Source organism: Centropristis striata, chromosome 4 (genome assembly GCF_030273125.1).
Source record: "Centropristis striata isolate RG_2023a ecotype Rhode Island chromosome 4, C.striata_1.0, whole genome shotgun sequence".
In the NCBI taxonomy this organism is placed as follows: domain Eukaryota; kingdom Metazoa; phylum Chordata; class Actinopteri; order Perciformes; family Serranidae; genus Centropristis; species Centropristis striata.
The window spans coordinates 32,613,706-32,626,311 of NC_081520.1; the positions used below are offsets into that span (position 1 = coordinate 32,613,706).

At 38.7% G+C, this 12,606-nt stretch overlaps 2 protein-coding genes across 3 annotated transcripts in view; one reads left to right on the top strand and one right to left on the bottom strand.

Moving 5' to 3' along the window:
- hip1 (huntingtin interacting protein 1) overlaps positions 1-5,435 on the bottom strand; it is a 78,571-nt gene extending 73,136 nt beyond the window's left edge. The window contains exon 1 of the mRNA XM_059330465.1: positions 5,123-5,435. Within this exon, the coding sequence (XP_059186448.1) occupies positions 5,123-5,239 (117 nt within the window). The 5' untranslated portion in view covers positions 5,240-5,435. The remainder of the gene's footprint in view (positions 1-5,122) is intronic.
- bcl7bb (BAF chromatin remodeling complex subunit BCL7B b) lies at positions 4,738-12,398 on the top strand. 2 transcript variants are annotated; one of them, XM_059330468.1, is made up of 6 exons: positions 4,738-4,873; positions 10,179-10,254; positions 10,364-10,451; positions 11,144-11,302; positions 11,446-11,549; positions 11,762-12,398. In XM_059330468.1, the coding sequence occupies exons 1-6, from the start codon at positions 4,770-4,772 to the stop codon at positions 11,831-11,833; spliced, it is 603 nt and encodes a 200-aa protein (XP_059186451.1). In that variant the 5' UTR covers positions 4,738-4,769; the 3' UTR covers positions 11,834-12,398. The 2 variants fall into 2 exon arrangements, with proteins under 2 accessions (XP_059186451.1, XP_059186450.1); XM_059330467.1 differs by lacking the exon at positions 4,738-4,873 and adding an exon at positions 9,544-9,692.
- The last annotated feature ends 208 nt before the right edge of the window (positions 12,399-12,606 follow it).

Sequence of the window (12,606 nt, forward strand, 5' to 3'; positions counted from 1 at the left end):
CCCTCACTCGTGAACAAGACCCAGAGATACTTGAACTCCTTCGCTTGAGGCAGCACCTCTCTCCCCTCCCGGTCTGATGAAGCCAAAAGAACCACATCATCTGCAAAAAGCAGAGATGCAATTCTAAGGTTACCAAACCGGATCCCTTCCTCCCCCTGGCTGCATCTTGAGATCCTGTCCATGAAAACCGCGAACAGAATCGGAGACAAGGGTCAACCCCGGCGGAGGCCAACACCCACCGGGAACGTGTTTGACGTTGTGCTGATTATGCGGACACAGCTCTCACTTTGGTTATATAGGGACCGGATAGCTCGTAGCAACGAGCCCAGTACCCCATATTCCCGCAGTACCCCCCACAAGACTCACCGAGGGACACAGTCATAAGCCTTCTAATTTTTTGGGTAATTGACATTATGGTATTTCTCCTTTAATTTTACATGAAAACAACTGTGTGTTTTCTAAAGATTAAAAGTTTTGTCTACGACGGTGATATTTGATTTTTAATTTTATGTCTTATTTCTAATGCAATTTGATTGCAATTTCTGCAAACATATTTTACAGTGCACCATAATCGGTTATAGATTAATGTTCCCCCTCTAAATCAGTATGGCCATAAGTCTCAAAAATCCAATATCAGTCGAGTTCTAGACAATATTACCCAAAGGTAATGGATTAGAAGTTGAAATATTAGGGGCGTCCCGGTGGCTCACACTGGTAGAGCGTAGAGAGCCTGAGCTCCCTTTGCCGCATGTCCTCCCCTCTGTCACCCCCTTTCTATCTGTCACTTTCAAAAAAGCATGAAAAATACCTATAAAAAAAAAAATACAAACCACAACTGCTTGTGTCTGTATTTGAGTGTTTGCAGTTGTGTAATGTAACAAAGTATGAACCTGGTCTCACAGGAATCTGTGAAATAGCCACGGATTCGCTTAACTCAAAATCCGTGGAATAGCCACAGAATCACTCTAATTTCCGTGAAACTGACACGGATTTCGCTACAATGCAAGTTAATGACATATCCCGTGGCTATTGGTTTGTTCCAAGTCATGTGACTTTCAAGGGGCCAGCGGTCAGAACAAAAAACATGGCGGACAGTTCTCTCATTTTTAGTGAAAGAAAATCAATACTTTGACTTACTTTCTGCATTAAATGGATTTTGATCACATTTGTAGCGAGAAATATATGTTTTATTTTCTAAATATTCACTCAGTGAATGTACATAATCACTTTGTATGTTGGAATAGCCACGGGATATGACTGTCATTAACTTGCATTGTAGCGAAATCCGTGTCAGTTTCACGGAAATTTGAGTGATTCCGTGGCTATTCCACAGATTTTGAGTTTAGCGAATCCGTGGCTATTTCACAGATTCCTGTGAGACCAGGTTCGTACTTTGTTATATTACACAACTGCAAACACTCAAATACAGACACAAGCAGGAGTGAGTGACCTCTGTGTGGACATGTAAAGGAGACAAGAAGGCTGGCAGCCCGTCTAATTTTAAGGCCTTAATTATGTAACATACAATGTGGTGTTAGTCAGGGGCTCGCGCTGCATGTCCCAGCAGAGGGACTGGTGCGCCAGAAGTTTTCCACAAGCACTAATTATGGTTCATATGGGTCCAGAGATTACTACCTACACCAGCTTTCAGAAGCCTCTTCTGGCCTCTGGCAGCTCCGAGACAGTTTTGCAATCGAGGAGAGAGAGTTGACATTTCAGAGCCTAAAGATAAAGATTATAAGAATCGTTTAGCACCAACTTGTTATTAACTCGTTGCTTTTCTTACAGCTGTTGAGAACACAATAAACATCAAAACACACCACGGCATTTGAGACAAACACAGCAAAGATTAAAATCCCCTAAACTCCAAATTAAAGAGTCAGCTGCTATTATGAGGCATAACATGTCATTAAAAGCAACGCTGTGTGCTATCTGGCTGCCCTATTTCATTCTTTTTATAACCCAGTGCGGACACTATGACGGAGAGGATTTTGAACACACCCTGGTTGTTTACCCAACTCAACAGAGAGATAGGCGAGCACTTCTCAGAATCAGCGTTTTACACAACTATGGCTTAAAAGTAGGTGACCCTGCTGTCTGGAGTGCACACTGCTCATATTCATATGCTGGAAGATTGAGTTCAGGTGGCATGTTGAAGGACATACTGTATAATCTACTCTAGAGTTGTCTGATTTCTCTACATTGACCATTGTTTTCTTCAATTTTGTGTTCATTGTAATGCCTGGTACAACTAAAGGTATACTTGTTTGGACAAATAACAACAAAAATAGCTCATAAGAGTTTAATTTAAGAGCTGATATCTAGCCATTTTCCATGGTTTTCTTGATATAACCAAAATCATTATCAAGAAAACCACGGAAAATGGCTAGATATTTAAAAAATGTTATTAAAAAACCTATTTATTCTCCTTGGTGTTCAGTCCCAGCTAGGGAAGAATCCTTGGCTTTTTTAATTTTTATTATTTTCTTTTCTTTTTAACTCTAACTCTGTTTTTTAGACTGAGTTTTTATTACTATTTTATTGTTTTTAGTATTTTAGAGAGCTGATATCTAGCCATTTCAAAAGTCTAGATATCAGCTCTTAAATTAAACTCTTAAGAGCTATTTTTGTTGTTATCATTATATTTGCCCAGACAAATGTACCTTTAGTTGTACCAGGCATTAAAATAAACAAGAAAACAAGGAGAAAACAAGGGTGGTCTAATAATGTTTTTCCATGTCTGTAAATTGCAGCTGATTATAAAGGTTATTCCACTCTAGAGTAACAAACTTTAAGTCAAAAAGTTGCTCGTCTGAGTCGTCTGTCACAACAGTAAGTCAGAACTTCATATTCAACATGGGTGTATTTATATATAAACATTAGGCTGTCACTGTACTTCATGGCTAAAAAGAGACAGCCGGAGAGGACCGCAGGCAGACAGACAGATATGCAGACAGACAGGAGGTGAAAGCCAGCTACCCAGCAGATTTAGGCAGCTTTAGAGCACAACAGATCAGATGAGATTATCTCTCGCTGATCCCCTGTAAAGTAGACAGCAGATTCATTGATTCCTGCACCGCCTGCCACGGCTCTGGATCCCCCCAGTGAAAAATCACCCACATGAGGGAAAAAAAGGGAAACACAAACATCAATTCCAGAGGTTAAAAAAAAAATCACTATCTGTGATTTCAAAACTCAAGCTTTAAATAAGAGAAACTGGCACCGAACAAAACAGCTAAATGCATTGGTCGAGTCATGTTGCAACACTGAGAGTAAATCAAACTTGGACTTGTTTGATTTTGCAGGAATATTTTCACCCTCAAAAGCTCTGTGCTTTGTTTAAATGATCTCAGATAATTGAGAGGTGAATTCCTACTCCGTTCAGACACATTACTTTCCATTTCCATTGCCACAACACATGTCAGGGCGGGACAACATGGCCAAAATCTTTAAACATTTCTCATGATATAGCGTAGTGTTTTCTGGTCATTCAATAAATAATTTGTCTAAATGTAATAACCACATAATGAAGCCTATTTTTGGAGCAAAACTGGGCCTCTATACTCCAAGCATCAAAATATTGCTGTAATGCAGTTCAGCCACTGTCATTTTTACATCACAATTCAAACATGATAGAAAAATATATGTGATATACATTTTTTTTATCACTTTGAAGACACATATCATCATATCGCCACACATAAGGCTGGGCGATATATATCGATATAAAAAACATATATATTTTCAAATGCGATATGGAATTAGATCATATCACACAAATGTGCACTTTATGGAGCTTTGATTTTCTTTTAAAAAGGGTTTCAATAAAACTAGTTGCATGTCAGATTTGGCTTTGACTGAACATTTGCTCTCACTGTGCAATAAGAATATCGGGATATATATCGTATATTGATATTCAGCCTGAATATATCGGGATATGACTTTTGGTCCATATCCCCCAGCCCTAGCCACACATGTTATCATAATCAGAACTTCTGTTGTCAACCACTTTGCCCTGACACACTTCCAGAGGGTGTGATCTCAGGAGCCTGACAGTGACCTAGTGACCAAGCTTGGCTCGGGACACATAAAGCCACGCATGCGTCTCTCCCAGCCTCTAATCCATGCTGCCACTGTCCTGGATGGGACAGGCATGGGGGACACAGACTGAGAGAGAGAGTAGGGGCGCGGGGGAGGGGGAGGGGGGGGTCAACTGTATGCAACCATCCAGACGCAAAATAGCCAAATGCCTACTGTCCAATTTAGCAGCGGCTGTAAATGGGCGAAGCACGTTGCAGTACTACCACGGCAGTTTTGCTGCTGCCTTGATTCATCTGACCTACTTTCTGCCCCCTTTCCCTCCCCTGTGCCTGGTCTGGGGAGAGGGGAGGGGAGACCACCAGGCAGGAAGCAGCAGGCTCCACAGCATAACAGCAGCTTCCATACATATGCTCACTGGGAGAGCACTTCATGCAAAGGCACGTCTTGAAGCTACACAGCATTCATTATTCATCAGCAGCCATCACTAAACATAGTAAATAAAACAACATCAGTCCTTATCACCAATTTACATCTCATCACCATCATCACCACTGATCCTGCCTCTACTGGAGGCCTTACAGGAGGCACTGACAGCCTGGCATACATGACACAGCTCCACAAAAGCCTCAACTTGCCTCCCTCTTGTCTGGTTTATTCTGCAGATAGGCTAAACAGCACAGTTATCTGAATTCAAAAGGCCATTGACCTACATTTCAACAGCTCTTTTGATGTACAGTGGACTCATTGGTGTCTCTGTTGATCACAGAGAGGGCAACACTGGAATCACACAATGTGGATCAAACACAAGGACAGTGAAGTCTCAAAACTGGAAGTAAATATGTTTGTTTGTTTTTTTAAAATGTGGTCACATTTATATGGATCCTGAGCTCCTGTCCGCACTTCAGACACAATCTCACAATGCATACTTTCATTGAGGAGCTGACAGCAAACATCCTGACATGCCTAATATCCTCCCACCTTATAAAGCGGCTCTCAGCCAGGACTCAACCCACGCTTTCAGGAAAATAATGCCACTATTACATTATTAATGTGACATCCCCTACATCCTTCTGCTCCATACCTGCCCTCTCTCAAAGTTTTCCTTCTCCAGCTCCAGGCTGTTGGCCCCTCCAGTCCGTCGGATCACTTTGGGGATAGCGTTGGGTACTTGCTGCATGGAGCTTTTCACTCGGTCCATTGTCGTCTGTTTTTCACAGCAGCAGCGAGAGCAAAGGAAAAAAAAAACTTCAGGCGAGACTGTAAAAAAATAAAAATAAATAGAAAGAAAGAAAAAATAAAAGCTGCACTAACTATGGCGGGCAGCAGTCCATGCTGTGCTGGACTCGTCGCCCCGTTCGCTAGATCATTTGGCTTCTCTGTCCACCACCCAGTCAATGACAGGAGCAGTCTGAACGGCACCAGGGTGAAGCCAGCCAGCGTTAGTAGAAGAAGGCACTTCCGCTTTTCAAAATAAGATACGACAAGACTTTATTATCATCCCACAGGAGGGGAATTCAGTAGTCACAGCAGCTTAAAATAAAGAAATAACAATGATATATATATATATATTTAAAAAATATATATAATATACAATCATGGAAAAAATATTAGTCCATCCCTTTTCTTACTTGTTCATTTTAATGCAACTAAAGGTACATTTGTTTGGACAAATATGATGATAACAACAAAAATAGCTGATAAGGATTAATTTAAGAGCTGATATCTAGATATTTTCCAAGGTTTTCTTGATAATACCCAAAATCATTATCAAGAGCTTGATATCAGCTCTTAAATTAAACTCTTATGAGCTATTTTTGTTGTATCACTATATTTGTCCAAACAAATGTATGTATCTAATAAATTTTCCATGACTGTACATACATAAATATACATACAGTATATACATAAGATACTTACACAGCTGCAATTGAACATTGTTATTAATATTATACATAGGGTATTTCCTGAGAGTAATTTTGTATAGCACCGATATTGCACATTAGTGAAAATAGATTGTTGCATGGGAAAACAAATAAAACATGTATTAATAATAATAATAATAATAATAATAATTTTTAATCTATTTTATTTATTTATTTTAATGAAAGTTGCAGTGTGTGAAATTATTTCCAACGCTTACATATAAAACAATATGAATCCCATTTCGCGTGTCATTATTACTGGTTATTATCTAACATTACTAACATTACTAAGTGAACTTGAATGTTATTTTTATTAAAAGAGCATTATAAAAGGCCCATATGATGAATTTTACCCAAAAGACTGCAGGAAATATATCTTACAAACTCTTAATGAAGACCTCCAAAAAATACCAGAAGTGATATGTGCAACAAATTGCAGGAAATTTACAGAACTTATCTGTCTACAGTTTTGCAGCGAGCTGCACAAAACACACGACCTCTATGGGCAGGCTTTAAGCATGGCTTCCTCACAGAAACATGAAACATGTACAAGCTTCTTCTGCAGACAGGTATGAGGACACACCGTTCAGCTGCTGCATGCTGATGAGCTTCGCTGTTATTTGGATATTTTCTCTGGCAACTGTCACTGACTCCTCCCAGTGTTGTCAGCCAGTGGCTGGAGCAGCAGCAGGGCCCGCCCACGCCATCAATAATGTGGTGTGATTTTTTTTTTTTTTTTTTACATTTTATAGCCTCGTCCATAAAATACCCCTGCAGTCTTATCCGTGGAAGTAATGTGTGTAATATAAAGGCATAGTCCTATCATGCAGATAGGACATATAAGTCCTTATAAAATATGACTGGGTTGGGGGGATTCAGGAAACTTCAGACACAATATTATTCATTCTCACATGATTCACATGATGCTTGAAAAACTACTTTAAGACTGTCGCTGTATATTACATTGCAGAAGAATACTAAGACAAAAAAAATAAATATAGAGATTTGAATCAATAACAGGTAATTTTTCCATCAAACATACACACACACACACATACATTTGACAAACAATAGACAAAAACAGTTATATCTAAATAGGTTGTATGACTAAAAAGATTGTGATATAAAAACAGTGTGCAAGATTATTGCATATAGACTAAGTCAGACTATGGATGTACTTTTCCTTTGTGTCCATAATTTGGGTAGAAAAGAGCTCCAGGCTACTTTGCTGTTGCAAGAATAGCCTTAATTCGAGCAAAAGACAACGTTTCATGTTTCCTTTAAAAGACCAAGGTGTAGGTGTAGGTTTCTTAGCCCCGAGTTCTTAATACCTGACTTTTTCTGTTTTCAAAGGGGGACTGTGCTTTGTGCAGCAACAATTAAATGGGAAATATCAAAATCACTGCCTTTTTGTTTTGACAATCTCATAGTAATATGGCATGGGAAAGGTTTAAATCTATTTGAATGAATATAATTTAATTAGGAGCTTCACTATGAACAACACAATGAATAATGACACACAGTCACAAGCCAAACTCTCAGAAGTTTCAATAAATTGTAATGTCTTATGCACAACATCACATTTTGCCAAAAAGCCCAAAATCCCCAGTCACTAACAATACAGTAATTCATGCCATACACTCTGCAGGAAATCAACAAATGAGTTTCCATATGGTGTCCTGCTTAGTGCTCCAACAATAGACCGGCACTGAACTCTGTAATATGTTATGAAGTATTAATTGCAAAGTGGAAGAGCTTATCATGCTAAATCTTTGTTCCCTTTATGCCAGCACATTAAGTGCAGCTATAAAACTGTAAACCTCACAGTCCACTCGGATCAGTTTTGGTTTATCAGTAGTAGCTGGTAAAAGAGAGACGACTCTGATCTCGTTACATACATACATACATACATGGAGGATATAAGCAATAGATAATTTTCCTTCAGTGATCACTCCTATAATAAATAAATCAATTAAAGTTGCAACAGACCTGCTCTGTCACACAAAGGAGGATCCTGTTTGCTGTGCACAGTTCAATGCTGCCCTCTGCTGGCCAAACATGGGAACAGACGTCTAAACTATAGTGTATATTTAACTGAGCTTTCTAAGGTAAGATAAGATATCCCTTTATTAATCCCACAATGGGGAAATTGCACCGTTAGAGCAGAAAGTGAACAGCAGAAAAAAGGCTCAGATTAAACAAGGGTAGTAAACAGATAAATATAATAATATAATAATTCTATAATAATAATATAAGAGAGCATTTATTATCACTATTCTATATACAGTACAGTACACAACAGGGGGGGAAATGCAGATACAAGGTGCAAACAAAGACATAAGACAAGGTAACAAGGTGCAATAACAAAAATATAACGGAATGATAAGTCAATATAAGTACATGTAGTCTAAGCTTAAAAACAAGTCATGAACAAATGTAATGTGATGGCTTTAGGGTCCCTGAGGATATTTATATAGTATGGTACTTTTTTTATTATTGTTTGCTTGGAAATGTATTTTTAAACTTGAAACTTAAAAGAGAAATGATCACCCAAACAAGTAATATTTGCTGAAAATATTGTCCAGTTTTTCTGAACTGCAGTAACTAAACAAAGGGTAAAACTGAGAAAAACTGCTTTAAAGTTGTTGTTTTTTTAACTTGCCAGCCAAATAGGTTATAGTTAGGTAAGTGATATGAAACTTTTTTCTACATGTATTGATGATGTAATTCTTATGCTCAAAAATCATGACGATTGATTTGACCTTTGACCCCAAAAATGTAGTTACTGCACTCTGGTTTTGCTGTTAAAGGTTCTAATAATAATGCTAAAACAGAGTGCAGTAACTACAATGTTGTTGTCTTCTTTCAGCTTTTATATTTTGTTTGTATACATGTATTTAAAAGTGTTTAACAACTCTATTCCAAGATTTGCATATTTTAGACTTAATATTATAAATATTATACAGATTACACCGATAGACTGTATAAATACCGTCCACCCACTTATTACAGTCAGCGGTGGGAAAATTATTCAGATCTCTTACTTAAGTAAAAGTACTAAGACCACACTGTGAAATTACTCCACTACAAGTAAAAGTCCTGCATTCAAAACTTACTGAAGTAAAAGTACAAAAATATCAGCATCAAAATGTACTTAAAGTATCAAAAGTAAAAGAACTCGTAATGTAGAATGGACCCACTCAGATTGTTTTATAACAATATATTATTTTCTAAATATATTATTGGATTATTTTTTGTGTATTTATGTAGGCAGAATTTTAATTTTGTAAAGGTAAGCCTCATTTAACTACTAAATATACTGTTATGTTTATGTTATGAGGTTTGATTTAAAAATGTGTAATCACTTTAAATTGATTGTGTTTTTTTTGTTGTTGTTAAATCTCGACCTAAAAAGTAGCTAAAACTGTCAGATATGTGTCCACCCACAGACTGTATAAATACCGTCCACCGACTTATTACAGTACATACAGTATGAGCATAATGAGCAGGCCCCAAAAAAAGAGAAGGAAAAAAAACGAGACGATGAAATCTCGCGAGATTAGCACTGTAACGGAGGACTGGGGCTTGGTCTTGAAGTTTTCAGATGCATCTGTAGATGAATCATAACAGCATCAAGATGTCGGGACGATCAGGCCGCGCCGAGACCCGAAGTCGGGCTAAAGATGACATTAAAAAGGTCCTGGCAGCCATCGAGAAGGTGCGCAAATGGTATGTAGGCTGTCTGGGGGACAATATGGAGGGAAATGTATCAGTAGACTGTAGACTGATATCTGCTGCGTCGCTCAACAAACTTCAGTCGGAAAAGTTAGATGATTGACGGAGCCGCTGACCAATCAATGCCCCGGGTTGACAGGGGAGGCGGGGCTAGCTGAGTTTTTTCCGCCGAGAGCTGTCAATATGGCCACAGCCTCACATGCTGCGCGCCGTAATGTAGACGACTGTCCCGTAATCACATAACAGTGACATTAATAATGAACACTTCGCACCTGTCCTCGTGGTTTTTACACGCTTATTTTAAAGCAAGCGATGGCTGTACGTGAGCACAATAGGATTTCTGATTAGCTGTCATGTCTGCTGTGTGCAGACAGGACACGAACATGTATGCAGATTAATGCCATTAAAAGCAGATGATGGTGCCCTGAACGGATCTGAGCTGCCTCTGCGAAAAATAATTCCAAGTAATTTCATCCCCAGGGAGAAGAAATGGGTGACAGTTGGAGACACATCCTTACGCATATTCAAGTGGGTGCCAGTAACAGAAACAAAGCAGGTGGGCGCCTCAGCCACGTTGAAAAATCACACACACACTATGGCCTAGAGGATTTGCTTTAATGAATCTAGTAAGCAGTCTAATTGTACAATCCTCTCTTTGATTCCAGATATACCGCACTAAATCCACAGGTGGAGATGTCAGAGGAATGAAAGATGTAGTGATGGAAAACACCAACTCTTTACTGGATTTCACTGGTGAGTTGTGGGTGTATTTATAAAATAAAAAAAATACTGAAGCCATTGCATGCATAATAACCTAGCTGTATATGTCCAAAACACACCAGATCTAATAAAAATCTAAAATACACAACACGTGTCACCAAATGATCAGTACCACTCCTGACTGATGGATGCCAAGTTATAAGTATCTAGGTGTAGCCTATACCTGGATAATGAATTGGACTGGTTCCTAAACACAAAGACGCTCTCTACAAAAAGGAAACATAAGGAAACTCAGATCTCTGGACATCTGTAGCAAGATGCTGCAGATGTTTTATCAGTCTGTGGTGGTAGTGTGTTGTTTTATGCTGCAGTCTGCTGGGGAGGCAGAGATGCAAGGCGGTTGGACAGACTGGTCTATAGAGCTGGTTCTGTGGTTGGAGCCAGGTTGGACACACTGGAGGAGGTGGTGGAGAGATGCACTGTCAAGATGTTCGAGTCCATCTTGAAATATCCGCTAGACAAAACTTTTATGGACCAAAAACAGCAGTGGACGGCTCCTCTCTCTTCGTAGCAGGACAGAGAGATACAAAAGATCCTTCGCTCCTACAGCCATCAGGCTGTCTCATTCTTCCAGAGCTAACAGACTAACTGAATTTCCCCTCTGGGATAAATAAAGTAATTTGATTAATTTTGATTGATTGATTGACTGTTCTGTCCGCCCTCAGATGAAAACAGCAACCAGAGCTTTCTTTCTGACGTTTACCCCCCGAAAATGGACAACAGCAGCAGCACTTCCAGCTCGCAGCAGGTCAGCCCTCCACATACCTCCAGCCTCCGGACAGAAGACTCTCAGCCACCAATGCTGGGCCAGGAGAGTGTGGATGGTATGACGATTGTTCTCCCAAGTGTATTTTCACCTAATTTCACACATTATTCCTGTAATAAAAAAAAAAAAAAAGGAGCACACAAAAGATACTGTATTTGAGTATAGAGCTCAGTGGTAACACTTACTTACTTGTGAATGCAGAGCCAGTTCATTCAGGGCAGGAGGGGGCTGATGAGCCTCCCACTCTCATCAAGGAGGACCTTCTTTCATCAGGAGCAGTCAGACGGAGCGCCCCAGACACACAGGTCACCTTTCTGAAAATGGGTTTAAGTAAAACCAAAAACTGATCAAATATGAATTTGATTCCTATCTCTGCGGTCTGTTGCATGGCGCAAAGTTGATATTAATAGGAACCGCGACCCAGATAAGTGGATGAAAATGGATTGATGAGTAGAATTTTATTCCAACCATGTGAACATTTGGGTAACATTTTAATGTGTTTCTTTTTATTCAACAGGAGGAATTGGATGAATCAGGAGCACCCCCTTTAAAGAAGATTTGCACAGGAGAAAATTCTACCCTCAGATAGCTCATTTATAATATTTTTGTGAAAATGCACATGATACCTGTCCTCAGTCAGATTAGTTAAGCTTTCAAAATGATTCTAAGGTTCCCTTGACATATTTACGCAAATATTACATTTCAGCAAATTAGGAAAAAAAGTATTTACTGCAAAATCTTTGCCTACATTTAAAGGTATTTAAAGTATGCTATTTCAAGTGATTATTGAAATGAATGAAGAGGATTTTCCAAATGTTGTGTGGCTGCTGTTACAGGCAGTGTGTATTTCAATTCACATGCTGTAAATGTTTTCTGGCAAATTACTGTTTCTAATTTACTCTTAATGCAGTTGAACTTTACTTTTGCATGTTTCCATATCCAATTGCTTCATTATTATTTTTTGTAGGTTAGAGGCCACTTTGCAGATTGCTGTTTTGATGTGCCTTTTTGTATTAAATACAAGGCTCTTTCTGAAACAGATCTTCTTTTTGCTTATCACATGCAGGAAAAATGCTTTTTTAATATTTATAATATAATTTGCCCATGTTTATAACTGATGTTGTTGTAAAACCATAATAAATGCTACTTTCCAATTCCATTTCAATTCATTGATGCTGCAACCTCGATATGCATTCACGATAATATCCTTTGGCAATCACTCTATTATGAAGGCAGGGCCTATTGTTTAATCAGACCTCTTCAAAATGGAGCCCAGACAATGGATTCAGAGACGAATTTGATATTTCAAGTAGAAACTAATGCAATATTAATTTTCAACAAATACATAATTTAAATATTACA